The sequence below is a fragment of the Prosopis cineraria genome, unplaced genomic scaffold (assembly GCF_029017545.1).
Source record: "Prosopis cineraria cultivar Desert tree isolate PC_DT_omini unplaced genomic scaffold, ASM2901754v1 PC2201, whole genome shotgun sequence".
NCBI classification, from domain to species: domain Eukaryota; kingdom Viridiplantae; phylum Streptophyta; class Magnoliopsida; order Fabales; family Fabaceae; genus Prosopis; species Prosopis cineraria.
In genome coordinates, this window is record NW_026557526.1 from 1 (window position 1) to 19,259 (window position 19,259).

At 30.8% G+C, this 19,259-nt stretch overlaps 1 protein-coding gene and 1 pseudogene across 3 annotated transcripts; one reads left to right on the forward strand and one right to left on the reverse strand.

The window, feature by feature from the left end:
• The first annotated feature begins 482 nt into the window (after positions 1 to 482).
• Positions 483 to 5,163, forward strand: LOC129301559 (cysteine-rich receptor-like protein kinase 43). 3 transcript variants are annotated; one of them, XR_008591040.1, is made up of 8 exons: positions 483 to 1,067; positions 1,822 to 2,225; positions 2,790 to 2,912; positions 3,066 to 3,193; positions 3,358 to 3,571; positions 3,822 to 4,053; positions 4,366 to 4,511; positions 4,753 to 4,893. XR_008591040.1 is itself a non-coding variant. In XM_054940118.1 (8 exons), exons 1-8 carry the CDS (start codon positions 667 to 669, stop codon positions 4,981 to 4,983), a joined length of 1,752 nt encoding a protein of 583 aa, XP_054796093.1. In that variant the 5' UTR covers positions 492 to 666; the 3' UTR covers positions 4,984 to 5,163. The 3 variants fall into 3 exon arrangements, 2 of the variants coding, with proteins under 2 accessions (XP_054796093.1, XP_054796091.1); XM_054940118.1 differs by having other exon boundaries at positions 492 to 1,067; positions 3,960 to 4,053; positions 4,355 to 4,511; positions 4,753 to 5,163; XM_054940116.1 differs by having other exon boundaries at positions 495 to 1,067; positions 4,355 to 4,511; positions 4,753 to 5,163.
• Positions 5,164 to 7,741: 2,578 nt separating this feature from the next.
• LOC129301558 (cysteine-rich receptor-like protein kinase 2) lies at positions 7,742 to 13,830 on the reverse strand (annotated as a pseudogene).
• Positions 13,831 to 19,259: the final 5,429 nt, after the last annotated feature.

The window sequence follows — 19,259 nt, forward strand, 5'->3', positions numbered from 1 at the left end:
AAAGTAGATAACTATTTTATTAAAAAGTAAAATTCAATTAAAAATGCTGTATATTTTGAATAAAAGAGTATTTCTTACATGGCTCATGATACATGAAACTTGTTAACATTTTTTTATTATATGTAGACATAAGATTTTATGTATTTAATATAATAAATTATATTTGAAAAACTTTCTTTATTATTATTATTGATCTATAATATTTAAATATATAAATAACTTTAGAGAGAATATTATTAATATACTTTGAATGTATAGTAAAAATTCATCATCTAGAACAACTACAACAGTATCAGCCTACAATCAAATTCTCCCAACAAAACATTGGAAACTTGAATTTTTTTTATATATTCTTTCTAATTTTTTGTTAATTTTTTATATGGTTAATATATGATAACTATGTGCTCTCTATCATAAATATCGATGAATTATCCTTCTCTCCTCTATTATATTAAAAATTATAGGTAATGAATATACATGAAACGTAATTCGTAAGCATTCAATTTTTTTTTTTGAGCAAAAACATTCAAATTAAATAACAATTTTCACATTCAAGATTGTATTATTTTTAGAAAATATTTTGGGCCCCTCCTCTTCTCACTCTAGTTCCGCCATTGCTTCCCCCTTCATCTTTCATTCTTCATCCTCTTCTGCAAGAAAAAGACGATGCAGCCGCAACTGCAACAAAAGCCTCTCTTCTTCTTTGTCTTCTTAAGCTTCATAATAATCTGGTCATGGGGGACTCTTGACGGCGTCGTTTCAGACCCTCAGACGAATCTAGTGCGACTGTGGTGCGATCAAGACGGCGACAATGATGGGTCCATCTTGAAGGAGATCCTCAACGAAACGTTTCGAGACCTGAGAGCTCAGATCGAAGACCAAAGCAAACTCTTCGGCACAGCTCAAGCAGTGAAGGCTAACATCGCCGTTTATGGCCTTTTTCAATGTAGAAACTACCTCTCCATAGCCGACTGTCTTGCTTGCTTTAACGTCGCCGCCGTGAACATCCGCAACTGCTCCGCCAGGGCTTACGGTGCTCGTCTCGTCTACGACGGCTGCTTCCTCAGGTACGACTAGTCGGCCATCCTCAAGGTTGATTTTATATATGTATTTTTATTAGAAAAAGTTTTTATATTATTATTGAGTCTCCGTGTAATAATATAATTCCTTCAATTCTATTCATTAAAAATTTAATAAATTTCTATACTTGTCAATATACATAAAAAATTTTATACTTGTCAATATACATAATTTAATAACATATTCTATATCATTAACATTTAATCAAGTAATGAGAAAAAATTGATAAAAATAATAACAAGCTTTATAAATAAAATTAAAAAAAGATTCTTTTATGTTTTTATTGTAAATAAGATCTAAGGGAGTAATCACTATATAGTCACTTGAATAAGCATCTCCTTTTTTTTTTTGAAAAAAAAAGATAAAACAAAAACAAATTAAATTGACAAATTAAACAATCGTATTAACAATATTGTTGGTAAACAAATTAAATTTCTGTCTTAAATGCAAATATCCTTCTAAAAGCACTTCCTTATAGAAGCCATAGGCATAACAGGAGTTCAATAAACCAATTTTTTGCACACTTTATTTTTTTATAGAAAAAAGGTGATAATTGTATGTATGGGTAAGCCTCATAGTTATGTCTTTTCAATTTGTTTTTCTTGATTACATCAAGAGAGGATTACATTCTATCCTGCCCCACCCATACACACACAAAGGAGGCAGCCAAAATTTGCAACCCTTTTGGCCAAATGCCAATACTTATACATAGTGACTTTCATTTGTGTTTAATTAATGAAGGTACGAGAGCACTCAAGAATTCGATCAGGCCAGTGAAAGTTGGAACAACATAAGATGTGGGAATCAGACACTAAAAGATTCCCCTGCGCTTGCTTCAACTGTGCAACAAGTTCTGACAAATCTAGGCACAGCAACCCCCAGAATGCCAGGTTTCTATGCGGCCACTAAGACGGCCGTGCCTAATAGTAATGGCTTCAGTATTTATGCCATTGCTCAATGTGTTGAGACCCTCTCACAAAGTGGCTGCCAGAATTGCATCGACACTGCGTCAGGAAAATTTCAGACTTGTCTTACAACCTCAAATGCTGAGAGTTATGATACGGGCTGTTTCATGAGATACTCCACCAATGCTTTCTTCTCTGATAATCAAACCACTGATATCAACGGCTTCTTGAAGAAACAAGGTAAAGCATTGTGTGTGTATTCCCTGTGGTCCTATATATAAGTCACTTTCAATATATTTAATCAAAATTAAAGAAAATCTTGAACCTCATTAACCTTACCTAAAAATTTAATAAATTCTTAACTTGGCCTTTATTAAATATACATACTTTAACAAAATATTTTCTCTCTTCAATATTTAATGGAGGACAAAGAAAAAAATTTATGATAAAAATTTAATAATATGATTTATAAATAGGATAAACAAAAAATCTTCTCTCCAAACTCTGTAAGTAGGACTGCAGGGAGTATTATCTGTGTTGTAGAACTATACATATTAATATATTATTAGAGATTTTATTTTTTCCTAAGATTCTCCACCCCTTAATTTCTAATAACCACATCATTTATATCACTCCCTTGAGCAAAAAAATAAAATAAAATGGACAATTCATTCAAAGGTTTAAACATAACACGTATAAAGACATGACCATTTCTTGTTGCACGAGTTAGGAGTAATTTTTAATCTTTTGTTATATACGATGACTTGTGTCGTGGCTTGATTAGACAATTGTCCTTCCCTACAGGTTCAAGCAATAAGGCATTCATCATTGGTATTGTTATTGGAGGTTTAATGCTTTTTTTGATCCTCCTTATTGCATTATTTGCCTGGATTAGGCCACGAAAAAGCCCAAAGAGGGTTCCCAAAGGTAAACAAGGTCTTCATTGATTTAATCCTTTGGTTTTCACATTTTCACTCAGCATAAAAAGCTATGGGCTTTCATCTTTATGGAAGGAGGACTCCCTGACTAAAAAAAAAAAAACAGGACGAGACATTGACTGATGCTGTCTTTAATATATAGGAGACATTACTGGAATAAGCCAGTTGAAGGCCCCAGTTAATTACAATTATAAGGATTTGAAGTCTGCAACAAAAAATTTCAGCCTTGAAAATAAACTTGGAGAAGGAGGATTTGGTGCAGTATATAAGGTAACTACACAATATTTTGATATGTATCATATACCAAAGCTTACATGGATGTTTCTTCTAATTGAGTTTTACATGGTGTTGTAAAAGATTAGCTTTTAATAGGACAAAGGTAGAATCTCAAATGTAAGACCTTTGAAATTGAAATTTTTACTTGTCATGAACAGGGCACTCTGAAGAATGGGAAAGTAGTTGCAGTCAAGAAATTAACTTTACGGCAATCCAAGAGGGTGGAGGAAGAATTTGAGAGTGAAGTGAAGCTTGTAAGTAATGTTCATCATCGGAATCTTGTTCGACTTCTTGGATGTTGTAGTAGAGGCAATAAGAGAATTCTGGTCTATGAATACATGGAAAAGACCAGTCTCGACAGATTCTTATTTGGTATCTCATCATCCAATAAAGCTTATATGTGTGCGTGTGCTTATGCATTTTCTATTATATTTCTGAGTTTATCATGATGACAGATGGGATATTTTCAACCTAAAAATAAATCATTGACTCTAACAAAAATTGATTCTCATGTCATAATTTTATTCAAGAATTCAATGTGTGTGTGTATAAATTACCTACTGAAACATTTTGTGAATTACTTTGATGTATCACCCTTTATTTTTTTTTCTTCTTCTACCAGGAAAAAATAAAGGTTCTCTTAATTGGAAACAACGATATGATATAATTTTAGGAACAGCAAGAGGCTTGGCTTATCTTCATGAAGAATTTCATGTCTGTATTATTCATAGAGATATAAAGACTAACAACATTCTCATAGATGATGATTTACAACCTAAGATTGCTGATTTCGGCTTAGCGAGGCTCTTACCCGAGGACAAAACTCATCTCAACACAAGATTTGCTGGAACATTGTAAGTTGAAATAACTTTATATGTGATTTTCTTAAATTCTTAATTTCATATATGAGCAAGTGGAACACTCATACTACAATAGATAGTTTTAAATTATTTTTTGCCTCTATGCAAGCAAGAATGCATCAAGAAAGAATTCTTGTTGTTGTGGGGACTTGATGCAATGCTGCAATATGCTATCTGCTTGTCTCTTACAGATTTTGCTGGTTTTCCATTTTTCTTTGTTAGTTCTGAACATTCGGGTTTTGTTAATTAGAGCCATTTATGATATATAATGTCACAAACATGATACATTTTTTAGAGGATACACAGCACCGGAGTATGCGATTCATGGACAATTATCAGAGAAGGTTGATGTGTATAGCTATGGTGTTGTAATCCTAGAAATCATTAGTGGTCGAAGAAACAATGAATTAAATGTCAACGGTGCTGCTGAAGGCGAATTCCTCCTTCAACAAGTAAGAAAGCTCCTATGACTATTTAAAAGGCATTTTTTTCTATTGGAGAGAATTTATGAGTATGACTTTTTTACATCTCATCTTATTTCTTTTAAGAAAAACCATTCCGCTTTTTATTAGTGCATTTCATAACAGATGTTTAAAAGAAATTAGCCTCAATTTTCTTTTGTATTTTTTGGTAGAATTGCATTTGTCCTTTATACACTTCTTCATCATTTTTACTTTAATCTCACTTTGGTAGGCTTGGAAGTTATATAAGAGAGGCATACACATAGAGTTGGTGGACGATACCATAGACCCTAATGATTATGATGTAGAAGAAGTGAAGAAAATCATAGAGATTGGTTTGCTTTGCACTCAAGGATCTGTAGAAATAAGGCCGAAAATGTCTGAAGTAGTTGCACTGCTCCAACAAAAGGGTTTATCAGAGGATATGAGACCCACTATGCCTATTTTGATTGAAATTAATTAGACCCATTATGCCTTCTCTACAGATATATAATTGTTATTTCTTTGACTTTCATATTGTCAGCAAGATGATTTTATTCACCGGGAACGTATAGTTGTGGCTCAGTTCAAGCAAAAATTAGGGGGAAACCAAGATAGAAGAAGGAGAAATCTGAAAATGATGGTCCTTCATTCCGTTCTCAAACATGCGTGTATATAATATATCAATCTTAATTAAGTGCATATCTATTGATAATTACACATAATTCTGAGTAAATTACATTAAGCTCTCTTAAAAGTTGGTTGAACTTCATATGATATCCCTTTTATTTTAAAAGTGATATTATATATGAATCCAATTTTATTTTATTTTTCTGATTAATGAAGTTAATTTTCCTAAATAATGCGACTTTTTTTAAAAGTGAAATTAATTATTTATCTTTGTCGTCTAAGAGTGAAATAGCAATAATGTGACTGACAATGCAACTAAATTACCCGGCAAGTACATACAGATAAGCCCAACAAGTCTGACAACGTTACGTCAACATAGTTGCAGTTATGACTGACATTTTCTATCAACAACAGCCTGAATTTTCCCGCGGTAAGGTATGATGATAACTTAACATAAGTAAGGATGCTCGCATCTTGGGAAGCTTAATTATTGAAGAATTTAACTTGATCGCTTTCAATGAACTATGATAACTAAACGAAGTTCATGGTAGTATAATAGCAGAAAACAATCAAACGCCAGTACATCAATTTTGGCAGTGTGCTAGCAAACTTTTGAACAAAGAATTTTGTAACCAAGATTGAAATATGTTATTATATTCTAAGACCCATTAATATATGGGTGGCATATCAAATACAACATATTGTATAGTATGTGGATGTTGACGTCTAGAATTACGTGTCATTTTAGTACATTTTTCTTGGATTTTAATACATTCTGGCGTAATAATACATACTTTGATTACTCAAATTTAAAAAATGTGCTTTTTTTTGGGATTGTACATCATGGCTTTATCTTGATATTTTCTAGCAAATTTCACGCTATATTGGTTTAGGGATGTGTTGGCAAGCCATTCTGATCATTAGTGGAAGCTTTTGAAAAGCTGTAAGATCAAGGAATCAGATGCAAGGTCTTGACCTTTTTTTCGGTGTTAAATTTGCAACTTTCAGTCGCTGACAACAAAACAAAGCGTTTTATATATTTAGGTGATAAAGTTATGATTTTAGAGGCTACAATAGTTGGTAGAGCTAATAATTAAGACGAGTTGAGTTTATTCAAGTCGAGTTTAAAATATCATATCATATAAAAAAAAAAGTTTACATAATCAAACCTGACTCTAATCCCTCAGGTTTATTCGGGCTCGCTTGTAGACCTAAATTGTTAAATATTATATTATATTATTTTTTATTTTTTATCTAATTTTAATTCTTAATTAAAAAATTAATATATTCCATTTTTATATTTTTTATATTATTTCATTAATAATAGAAAAAGCTATTTAGGCTCGTGTTTGGCTCAAATTTCTTCGAGTTTATTTAAACGGCCTGAATAAGTCAGAAGTAAAGAAAATCTTTTAAATTTTCAAGTTTAACCTTAAAATTTTTTGAGCTTGTGTGAGTTAACTTGTCAAACTTGACCCAATTTATTGCCTCTAATAGTTGGTTTCAACTATGACCATCAATATTCTGGACTTCTTTGGAGTGTTTGGGAGCTCTTGGAGTGTGATAGGACTTGGATTTTAATGGGATTGAGCTACGGATTGAAGATTGAAATAGATTTACCTTCATATTTTAGTTCTTCTCCATTCTCCTTTCATTCCTTTTGTTCAATGTTTATGTTAATATATTTATATTATTTTGTGAGTTTTCTGAACATATGTAGATGAATCTTTGATTCTAAGATTATTTTAAACCTTTGTATAGATTAAATACTCATTTTTCTTATATATATATATATATATAAATGATGTAATTATGTTGATTTTACTCTATGCTTAATGTTTTTGGTTGATTGGCATTAATAGATTGTTGGGTTCACTTGCTTAATGTTTGAAAGAGCTAGATTAAATATAGGACTTGAGTTAAATCGTGAAAGGACTTAAAATTTTTAAGTTGAATGGATGGTTTTATTAATAAAGTAGAGATGCACTCATTAACTTTACATAATATAATTACATAGGATTTGCAATGAAAGTTTGAATTTAATTAATTAAGAGATTAAGGGATTAATTAGACTAAACACTTACTTGGAGACCTGAGAGAGCACTTATAAGTAATTTAGTATCCTTAACTAGCATAATTCATTATTAGAGGAAAGTATAATTGGGGTTTTTTTGATTGAGTATTGTTGAAGTACAAAAAGGGAGAAATAATATCCTAGGCCTAATTACATTCAAAAAATCCTGAATCAATTTCTTTTATAATAAGTTTTCATAGTTTTTCATACATTTAATTTATATTTTAAACACCATTCATCCTTTGGATTTCTCAACTTAGTTAAATACCCCATGTCTTTTGCTTGACCAAATTTTAACACAAATTTATGTAAAAACAATATTCTACTTACTTTTTATTTTTTTTTGGGTGAATTACTTACTTCTTATTATTTGTTATGATCCGTCCACCAGTGCAGTGCAAATAGTGGGATATGATAACTTTTTTTAGACGTTGAAATATATGTGCAATATTAGGTAGAATCTCAAGGAACAGATAATTAATGAATATGTTGACTGACCAGATCACCGCTTTGCATCATAAAGTGTCGAAGCAAAAGCTAACATGAAGAATGATTTGTAGACTTAATGTAGCCAAGATTTCCAATTCATGTACATATACATAACTCACGCTGTCATATTCAACTGACTTATTTTACACCATAGGCCAAGAGGCTATCATTTCACTGCAAACTTTGCTACCGGTAAAATTGACGTTCCATTGTACTCAGATCTTGTGTAATGATACAATAAAGGAGAAAACTTACTGATCAATTTTCCTTTTCATAATCACTATTGTATATTCTCCAGGGTCGAACTTCAAGAGACCCTTAACGATACGATCAAGTGTAACGCAATCACCTTCCTGATAGAATGGAAACGGAGACAGTAGCATTTGATGAAGATGAACTATGAGACACAGAGGTTTCTCTCTTGGGCCAAGAACTAGGATCAACATAGACAGGCATAGTGGGTTGTGTGTGCTCCATTAAGCTCTTTCTCTTGAGCATTCTAACAATTTCAGACATTTTTGGCCTTGCTGCGGGTGATGCTTGTGTGCAAAGCAATCCAATCTCTATGATCTTCTTAATCTCTTCTGCATCATACTCATTTGGGTCTAAGTTTTTGTCCACAAACTCTATGTGCATTCCTCTCTCGTACAGTTTCCAAGCCTGAGATCAAAGTGATATAATAGTGGGAAAAAAGGTAAAATCTTAGGCATGTTTATTAGATTATTGAAAATTTTCTAAACACACAAGAGCAACACTTGAAGTTTCTTCTATAAAAGAACTCATTTGTTATATTATTTGTTGTACAAATTTACTTACTCTTTGAAGGAGGTATTCGCCCTTGTCATCAACTTTTGATGCACTAACTTTTTGTCCGCTTATGATCTCTAGGATTACGACACCATAACTATAAATATCTACCTTTTCTGATAATTGTCCATGCATTGCATATTCAGGTGCTATATATCCCCTGACAAAAACATATCATTGATGATGGCATGATGAGAAGGATATGATAATGTCATAACAATATTCCATTTGATCAACACATTAATTTTTTTGACAAACTCATGTTTTTTGTGATAAATAGAAGTGATGAATAAAATAAGATAAAATTTATATGCATTTACTTACATTGTTCCAGCAAAATTTGTATTGAGATGAGATTGGTCTCTTGTCAAAAGTCTCGCTAATCTAAAATTAGCAATTTTAGGTTGGAAATCATCATCCAAGAAGATGTTATTAGTTTTTATATCTCTGTGTATGATGCAAACATGAAATTCTTCATGTAAATATGCCAAACCCCTTGCAGTGCCCAAAATTATCCCATAACGTTGCATCCAACTGAGAGTGTCTTTATTTTCACCTATGTGCACCACTTTAGAGAGTGAGGAAAAAGAAAAGAAGAATAGAGGAAATAAAGCTAATTCTCAAAACAATAAAAAAAAATAAAGATTTTGTTTACCAAAAAGGAATTGTCCAACATCGTTGTTTTTCATGTGCTCATAAACAAGAAGTCTCTCTTGGCCTTTGTTGCAACATCCCAAAAGTCGAACAATATTTCGATGATGAACGTTACTTATCAACTTTACTTCACTCTCAAATTCTTTCTCCATCTGTCCGGATTGGCCTAAATCCAATTTCTTGATAGCAACTACTTTTCCATTTTTTAAAGTACCCTGCTCAAAAAATTAAAGACATCATACTTACTATTCAACATGCTTATAGTTGTATTAAAAACAAAAAAAGAACTTGCTCATAGCGAGTTGAACATAAAAAAAGAACCCCAAAAAAAAAAGTTAACGTTATGTTAATTGTTAAATGAAGTATACTTTTTTTTTCCGGTGTAAAATCTACCTTTCCTTCTTTCACGAGATCGATTCTTTTAGAAGAAAAGATATAAGAAACGTTACAACTATCGTACAATGTAATAATGAAAATGAATGTTTTGTGATGCTTACCTTGTATACATCACCAAAAGCTTCTTCTCCTAGTTTATTTTTTTCACTAAAGTTTTGTGTCGCTGACTTTAGATCTTTATACCTAAAGTTAACAGGACCTTTTAACTCAGTTGATCCCAAAATGTCACCTGTAAGGAATACCAAAGTAAACAACAACAAAAAAACTCTTTAAATAATTAATAAAAATCAGCCAGAGATTCATCCGTTCATCAATAAATTCATAAATTTTCTTTTGGACCGCGGCAAGGATCAAAGCACCACATCAAATCATTTCAAATTAAATAACAAAGACGTTTTTCAGTTATCTTACCTTTAGGAACCATCTTCGATGACTTTGATCGACTATACAAAGCAAATAACGCAAAGAGAATCAAAATAAAAGACACTCCTCCCACGAGACCACCAATAATGGCCCCCTTCTTGCTTGAATCTCCTACAAGACACAAGGAAAAGGTTTACCCAAGATTTTATAATCCAAAAATAGATACAATATGCAAGCTACTTTAAGTTTATTACTCTATACGTGCCTTGTTTCAAGATGTGATTGATATCAGTGGTTTGATTGTCAGCGAAGAAGGCAGTGGTGGAGTATCTCATGAAACAGCCAAAATCAAAAGCCTTAGCATTTGAGTTGGGGAGACAAATCTGAAAATTTCTTAAGGCAATGTTTAAGCAATTGTCGCAGCCACTTTGAGTGAGAGTCTCAACACATTGAGCAAAGGCATAAATGTTTGAACCGTTACTGTTAGGCACTGTCGTTTTAGTGGCTGCAAAGTAACCAGGAATTCTTGGTGTTGCTATTTCCAGATTCTTCAGCGTTTGTTGCACAGTTGAAGCAAGTTCTGTGGAATTTTTTGTTTCATTTCCACAATGAATGTTGTTGCCTGCGTCTGTGGACTGGTCAAAGAAGGTAGTGCTCTCGTACCTAAATAAAACACAAGAAAGGAAGAAGTCTCCAATATTTTAGATCATATAGATTCTGAAAAAAAAACAGTTGCAATATCCTGCTTGTAATTATTTATTATTTGATCATAACTAATTATCTAAAAAAAGGTAGGGTTATTTTGTAAATATTCTTTGAGTCTAAAACATGTCCCGACTCTAATGAGTTTTGATAACACAATTCATCTAAATTTTTTCACATAAAAATAAAAAATAAAAAATAAAAGGCAGGGGTGTGTCATGTGTGTGTGTTACAGCAAGTGTGTGGCAACTAATGTCATGAACTACTGAGCAATTCAAGTTTGAATATTATTTAATTCTGGAGTTACTATTTGGCATTTTTTCTGTTCATCATAAAACTCAGAGCATCAAAATTTGGTTAAAGGACATCAAGTCTATAATCAAGCCAATGACTAGGCATCACTTAAATATTCCAATGATTGCCATTGTCATTGTAGCCGAATCATGCAAAATTTCAGAAGAGTTCATGCTAATGGCTTTGAAATGTCTCAATTTAATTTGCAACTCCAAAGGGGGTCAAATTTGTCATTTCTCTTCGGATAGATTTTTGTTTTTGGTATACTTTTTGGATACATTTTTTGAAGGGATATATATATGTATATGTATATGTATATGTGTGTGTGTATATATTGCCTGAGATTTTGTGTGGATCTGGTTACTTTAGAAGGCGTGCTGGCCTAGGCCTACCTTGTAAGTTGTAATAATTCAATTCTCAATGAATTGGTGGGCCAAGGTTGTTTGTTTTGTTCATTTTAATTTTTATTTCTCTTCCATTCTGACGTTTGTTTTGTACTACTATTTGATACTACAAGTCTACAACCATGTTCCCTTGCATTACGGAGGCAATCAATTTTCAAGGAAACAAAATATGAAATTCAAAATGTATATTGTATTGAGGAGACAGGCATTTCTAAAAGGGAAATACGAAAATCAAGATGAATGTCAAATAATATTATTTTATTATGACGCACATATTGATTAATTTAATATCTAAAGGGCTATCAATTATTTTGTTCTGTGAATTTTTTTTATTAGGACTAATATGTAATTTAAATTTTAAATTATAAATTTAAAGTGATTTAAACCCATATTATTAATTAGCACATTTTAAATTTTGAACATTTAAAGTTAAGACATTCTCATTCTCTCCCCTAATTTTTTGAGAGAATGATATAGAGGTTCTAAAAGAATCAGTTAATTTAAATTAAGTTTCAAATGTTAAATTTTAAAAATTTACAATTTAATATTTTAATTTTACAATTTTTATTATAATAAATTTATAACTTGTACTCCAAATTTTTACAATAGAAAAAACAAAAATAATTTTTTTATTTTTAACTAGATTAAAATTTAAAAAAATAAGTTGTAAATTCATCACAACATAATTGTAAAGTTGAAAGATAAACTTACAAATTTTTAAAGTTTGATTCTTGATACCTAATTTAAATTAATTAATCCTTTTAATATTTCTTAATCATTCTCCCAACTTAGAATTAACAGGTTACTTTTGGAGCCCATCATTTCCACTTTTCCAAGCTTGTGGTCCTCTCCCCCCCTTGTGTCTCACTCTCCTCCTCCTCTGTGTGTGTGTGTTTTTGAGAATGGCTGTCGATCTCATAATGAACGTGGCAGAAGCAGTGATTGGCGTCCAACAAGAAGCCTCTCTGTCTCTTGGCAATCTGAATCGTTTAATCACACATCCTGTTCCTTTCTCTGGTTTTCTTCCTTGACTTTTTTTTCCCAAAAAAAAAAAATCTTTTGAGTTCCCGATTCCTCTGTTTCTTATATTTCCCGGTCTGTATAGATTTTCCTTCTCTCTGGGCTGTAGGGAAATCTGTTTCTATACAAATTGGTGAATTTGTGTAAGGATATAGAGATGTTTTTGGATTCATGTTTTGTTGATTTGATCAATCTTTAGCCTTTTTCCCCCCGTTTTTCTCCTCTTGCAATGATAGACTGGATCTCTGTTTTCCATTGACTCATGAACTTGTGCAAAGATACAGAGATCTTCTTATATACTATATATATACATATATTACTTGATGATATTTTTGGTGATGCGAATCCAAGCGCCTCTTGGGTTCTTGTTCTTGCTGGTTTTTTAGTTCACAATTCAAGTTCAACAGCCTAATTATGAGCTTGGCGTTCAAAGTGCTCCTGTATCTATAGTTGGAAATCCAAACTGTACATTAATCCTTTTTATTAATTATTTGTTATCAATACTTTTTATGTGTAATATAATGTTAAAGACAAGGCATGCTTTTCAAGGCTAGAATCTACAAAGAGTCAACAGGTTTTTTTTTTTTTGTATATTTGTAATATTTTATATTTTAAAATTTAATGTCAGAATAATGCTTCTAATAATGTAAATAATATCTTAATTATATTTTTGTTCATATTAATTTAATTTTTGTATTCATATAATATAAATTATTTATTGAAGAGAGTAAGCCGCCTACGGCCCGAACACGCAACTATTAAGTAAAGATTACATCTGGGAATTGATCAAATATTATATACTAATCAAATTACATACTATATAAGTAAATATTTAATTTTAAATTAAAATAAATATAATACACTGATCAAATATATATAGCAAACTAGAATAATGATATCTGCGAATTGATTAAAAAAACACAAAATATCCTATGCGTACAAACCTTGAATAAATGGTAACAAATCATTATAAGTTGTAATTTGTAATGTCTTATACCTACACTCAGTGATTTAAGAAGATTAGAAGAGTCAAAGTTGGCTGCGTACCTGAGGAAGCAACCGTCGTATATGAGGTGGGCACCGTTGACGGCGGCGGAGCAGTTGCGTCGTAGCAAACCGGCGGCAGAGTCGAAGCAAGAGAGACAGTCGGCGATGGAGAGGTAGTTTCTGCACTGAAAAAGGCCGTAAGTAGGGTTGTTACCCTTCACTACCTGCGCCGTGGCGAAGTGTTTGCTTTGGTTGCTGATCTGCGTTCTCATGTTCTGATACGTTGCGTTTAGGTTGTCTTGGAGATGGATACGTCACTGACATTGGTTTGGCTGCAACCTAGCCTCACAGCAATTGTCTGAGGGTCTGAAACGACGCCGTCAAGAGTCCACCATGACCAGATCGTGAAGCTCAACAAGATGAAGAAGAAGAAGGGTTTCTGTTGCAGGTTCAGAAGCATGATGTTTTTCTTACTTGCAGAGAGACAGAGAGGGGAGAGAGAGAGAGAGAGAGAGAGAGAGAGAGGAGTGATTGATGAAGGAGGGAATCTATCTAGTTGGAGATTAGTATGGCACAAATCGACAATATCTTGCGCAAGTGACGGTTGTCTTCTGGTTAAAGACAAACAAGTGATGATAAGATAGATGAAAATGTTTAAAAGTATTATCACTTAAACCAAGATATTAACATTTTGGGAACTGTTAATTGATCGTCATAGCTCCATTTCACATGTTATTGATCTTGTCCTTTTGTATTCTTTGGTCAATTTAATTTATTTCATTTCTTGTTTTCTTCTAAGTTTTTGCATATCTATTTTTGTGCAACTTTCTTTTTAAAACATTTCAAAAGCTGAAACTTCTCAACGAAAGCGATCAAACGTAAAGTTGTATCACATGAAAGAAAGAAAATTATCACCGTCCTCAGACCCCATTGGGATATTCTTACAACTTTCTAGTTTAATCTCATAATTATTGATAATTTTCAGTTTCACCATTCTTTCTGGCTAAACTTTTAATCCATGTGGGGCTTGGAGAATTATTATTATTTATAATAAAAAGTTTAGATAAATTAAGCCTGAGATTCTTCAAAATTAGAGTATGCGTTAAGGCTCAAACCTAGTATATTATATATTTATGGATCTCTTGTCAAAGACCCCATGTTTTAATTTTGTATATAAATTACAATCTTGTTAATTGGATCAACTTTTTTTAGTGAGACTAGAAGAAAATTATTATTGCTTAAAAAAAATGTAAGTAATTATATTCGGGATAATGTTAAGCATTAGATGTATATTTCTCTTCTAGTAAAGATTTAAGTATTTATCCGTCTGTTGTGAGGGTAAAAAGAATTATTATTACAAAAGAAAACTCCTCCTCTTATCCTATCCTAGGGCCCAGACATCTTTAAGATTTTATCTGAAAATCGAAGTCTAGTAATAATCTGTCGCTTTCTTTTGGCCCAAAGATATCTATTATATGATGACTTAATGAATACCTCTCATTCAGACAATGGGCTTCCAAAAGTATGCCAATAAATAATTTTATCTCCATTTTTCCTCTCTTCATTTTCTTTTCATTTCTCCCCTCAATTATTAAATTTATTTTAAAATAGTTAAATTTAATATTTTATAAATTTTTTAATTATTATTAAACATTAAATTTATAACAAATAAGTATATAAATTTAAAATATAATTAATTTTATTTAAACTACAATTCAAGATTTAAGATTATAATTAAAAATAAAAAATAATTTTATAAAATATTAAATCTCAACTATTCAAAAAAAATCTGATAGTTGAGATAAAAAGTGAGGAAGAAGTGGAGAGAGTAAGAAATGAAGAGAAGCCAACTCCTTCCAATAATATACTTAACATAGTAACTTGGACATTCCTCAAGTAAATGTTAAATGTTGATGAGATGGAGGGAGGATGTAAAAGTAAGGTGAGAAAGTAAGGTCAATTTAATAACTTAATGTCATGATCTAGAATTAAGAATTAAAAGGTAAAAATGTCCTGAAATTTTTTCTTTAATGGCGTATGGCATTTAAATTTTTTTGAAGTATTTTTGTTTCAAAAATTGAGCATTTTCATTCCACTGTTAAAATCCCTAACTTAAACTCAAGGATATTTTTATATTTTTTTCCTTCCTTCTTTTTATGTTTAATTTTTGATTTATTTTTTCAGTGAATTATTTAACTTTCTTTTCTTCTAACTAATGAAAACAAAAATCAAAAAACACAAATACAAAGGAAGATAAAATCATAAAATATATTGATCAAACTTCAAACTTTAATTGACGGTTAATGCAAGAATTTTTTACAATAGAGCAAATATGGTTTATTTTAAAACTTCTAGAATAAAAATATTTTAAAAAAAGTTTAAAATGTCATGGGCTTTTGGGAAAAAAAATTAAGATATTTTTATCATTTGATCCGATCTGATAATATGTATATAGCTAATCTATTTGTAGGCTTTCATGCTAAAATCAACATCAACATTTACTTGACATGAAAGCGACTCCACCACTTACACGAATGACTCGTTAATTTGTCAAATGTTAGCTCGATCGAATCTCACATGACAATCAAAGACTAAACATGTCTTCACTTCACTTCACCATCATCTTGAGATCCAATGGTAAAAGGACACGTGACAATTTCACTTTATCCTCCAAAAATAATATTATTAGATATATACTACTATGCTCACCGTAATCATTTAAGTCAAATTATTTTTTTCCCCGACCATAAGTCAAATTAATTAATAACCTTTATCTTTTCATAATAAACATAGTACTCCCTCCATCATAATTTATAAAGCATTTAAATAAAATTATATATACTAATAAATATAAATTTATTTTGTAAAATAAAATATAAATTTTTTAAAATAACTTTTATTTAATACTCCATTTAAAAAGAAATGATATAATAATAGAAAAGTCATATAAAAAAACAACATTAATAAAGCATTATTTTTATCAAAGTATATTATATTTCGAAACATTTAATATCTCCCAAAAGTTTCTTATAAATTAAAATAAAAGTAGTATCTCTTTTCATTAAAGTACTTACATTTTCTTTTTTTTAATGAAAAAGATTTTTTTACCTTTTTTAATATTTAACTTATTTTTTAAAGAATTTAAATTATTTTTATTGATCAAGCACTCATACAATCTTACTTCTGTTTCAAAATTAATGTTGTTTAAAATAAGGCACGAATATTAAAAAGTTCATTGAATATCTTAAGTTATTACAAAATCAAATGGTATTTTTTTAATATATCTTTGAATTAAAATAATAAAGCATTATACCAACTAGGCTGGCACGTATAGTTAGAGCTCTTGTCATTTAGACAAATAGTTGAAGATTCAAATTTCAACTCTTGTGCATATAATAACTTATTTGAAAGATATATACTCTTTTCATTCCATATCTCAGAGGAGATAATTTCTGTTGTCAGCAGAGTCTACTCCTTAGATTATTAAAACTCAATATATTATATCATTTCTAAAACTTAACATATTATATCATTTCTCTGATAAAAAAGTATTATAGTATTTCAACTATATAAATCATGGGGCAAGGGGTAAAAATACCCTATCAAGTAGTTAGTTAAAAGCATCTAGTAGTCTAAAAATGAAAAAAAGAATAAAAATACTCATAATATTATGTAAGTTGGTGTAAGAGTATTTAAACCATTAATTGTCAGGTTAAACACAGTGCAATTGTCATGTGTCGATCTTGACTTCTTTGACTTGTTGACTTGGACTAAAAAAGAGACAAAAATGCTTACAAAATCATCGGTTAGGAATATTTAGTAGCTCAAAATAAGCAGAATAACAGTAATATTCATAATATTACTTTAGTAGGTGTGACAATGAATAATTTATCAAATTCTTTAAATATTGACCGTTTAACTAATATCTAAACATTAGTTGATCATTTTTTCACTAATGTGGACAAAAAAATATTCTCAAAAGAAATTATAAGGAGGCTAATCAGTCATCATATGATGATGATGAATCTCCACTTAAGACTTTGATTTTGACAATGGAGGCAACATAGAGGGTGATTTGCCTTTCTTCTTCCAAGTGAAATTCTACGATGGACGATTTGCCTTTCTTCTTCCATAATTACTTTAGTCTCACTTCTACTATGCTCACTACCACATTTAGTCCTTTAAGTTATACAAAGTTGCATTTTTCTCCCTTAATAGAAGTGGTAGTAGGCATAGTAGAAGTGAGACTAAGGAGATGATGGATGAAGAAAGGCAAATCACCCTACGATGCCACCTCAACTGTCAAAATCAAAACTTCAAATGGAGACTCATTATCATAAGATAACTAATCAACCTCTGCAAAATTCTACTTAGAAAAATTTTTATCCATTTTAGTGAAAAAATAGTCACTTATTACTAGGTATTAACGTAAATGGTTAACATTTAAGATATTTGAGGATTAGTCATTGTTATATCTACTAAATAATATTATGGGTATTTTATCTTTTTTTTCACTTTAAACTACTAGATGTTTCTAGCCGATGACTTTGTAGATATTTTTGTCTTCTTTTTTAGTCCACGTTAGCAAGTTAGAGAGTCAAGATTGACATATGGCAATCACACTTAGCATTTAACACTGGCAATTAATAGAGTTTGAGCAAATAATAATTTGGTCACTTTTACACCAATTTAAATAACATTATTAATATTTTTTTTTTACTTTAGGTTACTGAATATTCCTGACCAACTACTTTGTGAATATTTTTACTCCTTTATCCTAAATCATGCATGCATGATTTTGGTTAAAGAAGGTGAAAATGCTACAAAAAAAAATTACTTTACTAAAACTGTGCACTGTGAATGGGAATGGCCCATTATTCTGAAAGCAACAATTACTAAAGAAAAGGTAACTAATTTCTTTTTGATTGTGCACATGTACCCTCTTACTGAAGGCAACATGTTTGAGATATAATTTGATACTAAATATGATGGGTGCCTTTCCTAGCAGAGGGATTTAGATATTAATTTGTGACGTTGTGAGGAATTAGCCATTAATTTCTTTTCTTTTTTAGACCATCCAACCCCATTATATATGTGTGTGTGGGCGCATGCGTGGGGAAAATGATATTTAATTAAGCACCATTTAAGAATAATAATCATAATTAAGGATACTAAAATTACGAAATTTCATAAACAACAATGATCCTTTGTTAAATTAATATTTTAATTACTCATTCCTATGTTTGTAGTACGTACTCACCGTTGCATTTTCAAGGCTCATATTTTGCATTTTCAATAATTATTTTTGATATTTTCAATACTCATCATCCATGTTTTTAGTACTGTAAAACATTTATCTTTCAATCTTTATACACTTATTTTTAATTTTTAGTATTGGAGTTATAAAAAATGAGTATTGAAATATCTATGGTGAAAAATATAAAGACTGAGCATTGAAAATGTTAATGTAAACCATTGAAAACGTGGAAAAGTGGTACAAAGTATGAAAGATGGGTATTGAAAAATTTCAATAAAAAATTTTAATTTCAACTAAGTATCATAATAGTTCATGTTTTAGGGACTTTAAATGCAAGTAATATTTTTAGACGGTTCTTCTTTAGCAATATTTTTAGAAGGTCTTTAAATATTGCTTTCTAAATATACGTGCATTATCTCATCCTCTTGGTTGCCCATTTTTAGAAGTCCCTATTCCCCTCCGGCCCCGGACTCTTTGTCCTGTTTGGCTTGTTGATGTTTTTGACTTTTGAGTGTGACTGTATCCAGCCTGTCTTCAATGGGACCCTTTGGTGCCACGGTTTCTGCTCATTATTAATTGATTCTTTAATAATATTGTACTCCCTTCTCATTGCAGTGTGTCATGATCTTTAGGCAGTTTCTCCTCCCATGTTATTTATAAATTATTTATATCAATTTTATTAA

Bases quoted from the DNA above. Each gene is read 5' to 3' on its own strand.
- LOC129301559 (XM_054940116.1), top strand. From the start codon at position 667: ATGCAGCCGCAACTGCAACAAAAGCCTCTCTTCTTCTTTGTCTTCTTA. The intron at 2,226-2,789 runs GTAAAGCATTGT...CCTTCCCTACAG, and splicing joins CGGCTTCTTGAAGAAACAAG to GTTCAAGCAATAAGGCATTC. The intron at 4,512-4,752 runs GTAAGAAAGCTC...TCACTTTGGTAG, and splicing joins GCGAATTCCTCCTTCAACAA to GCTTGGAAGTTATATAAGAG.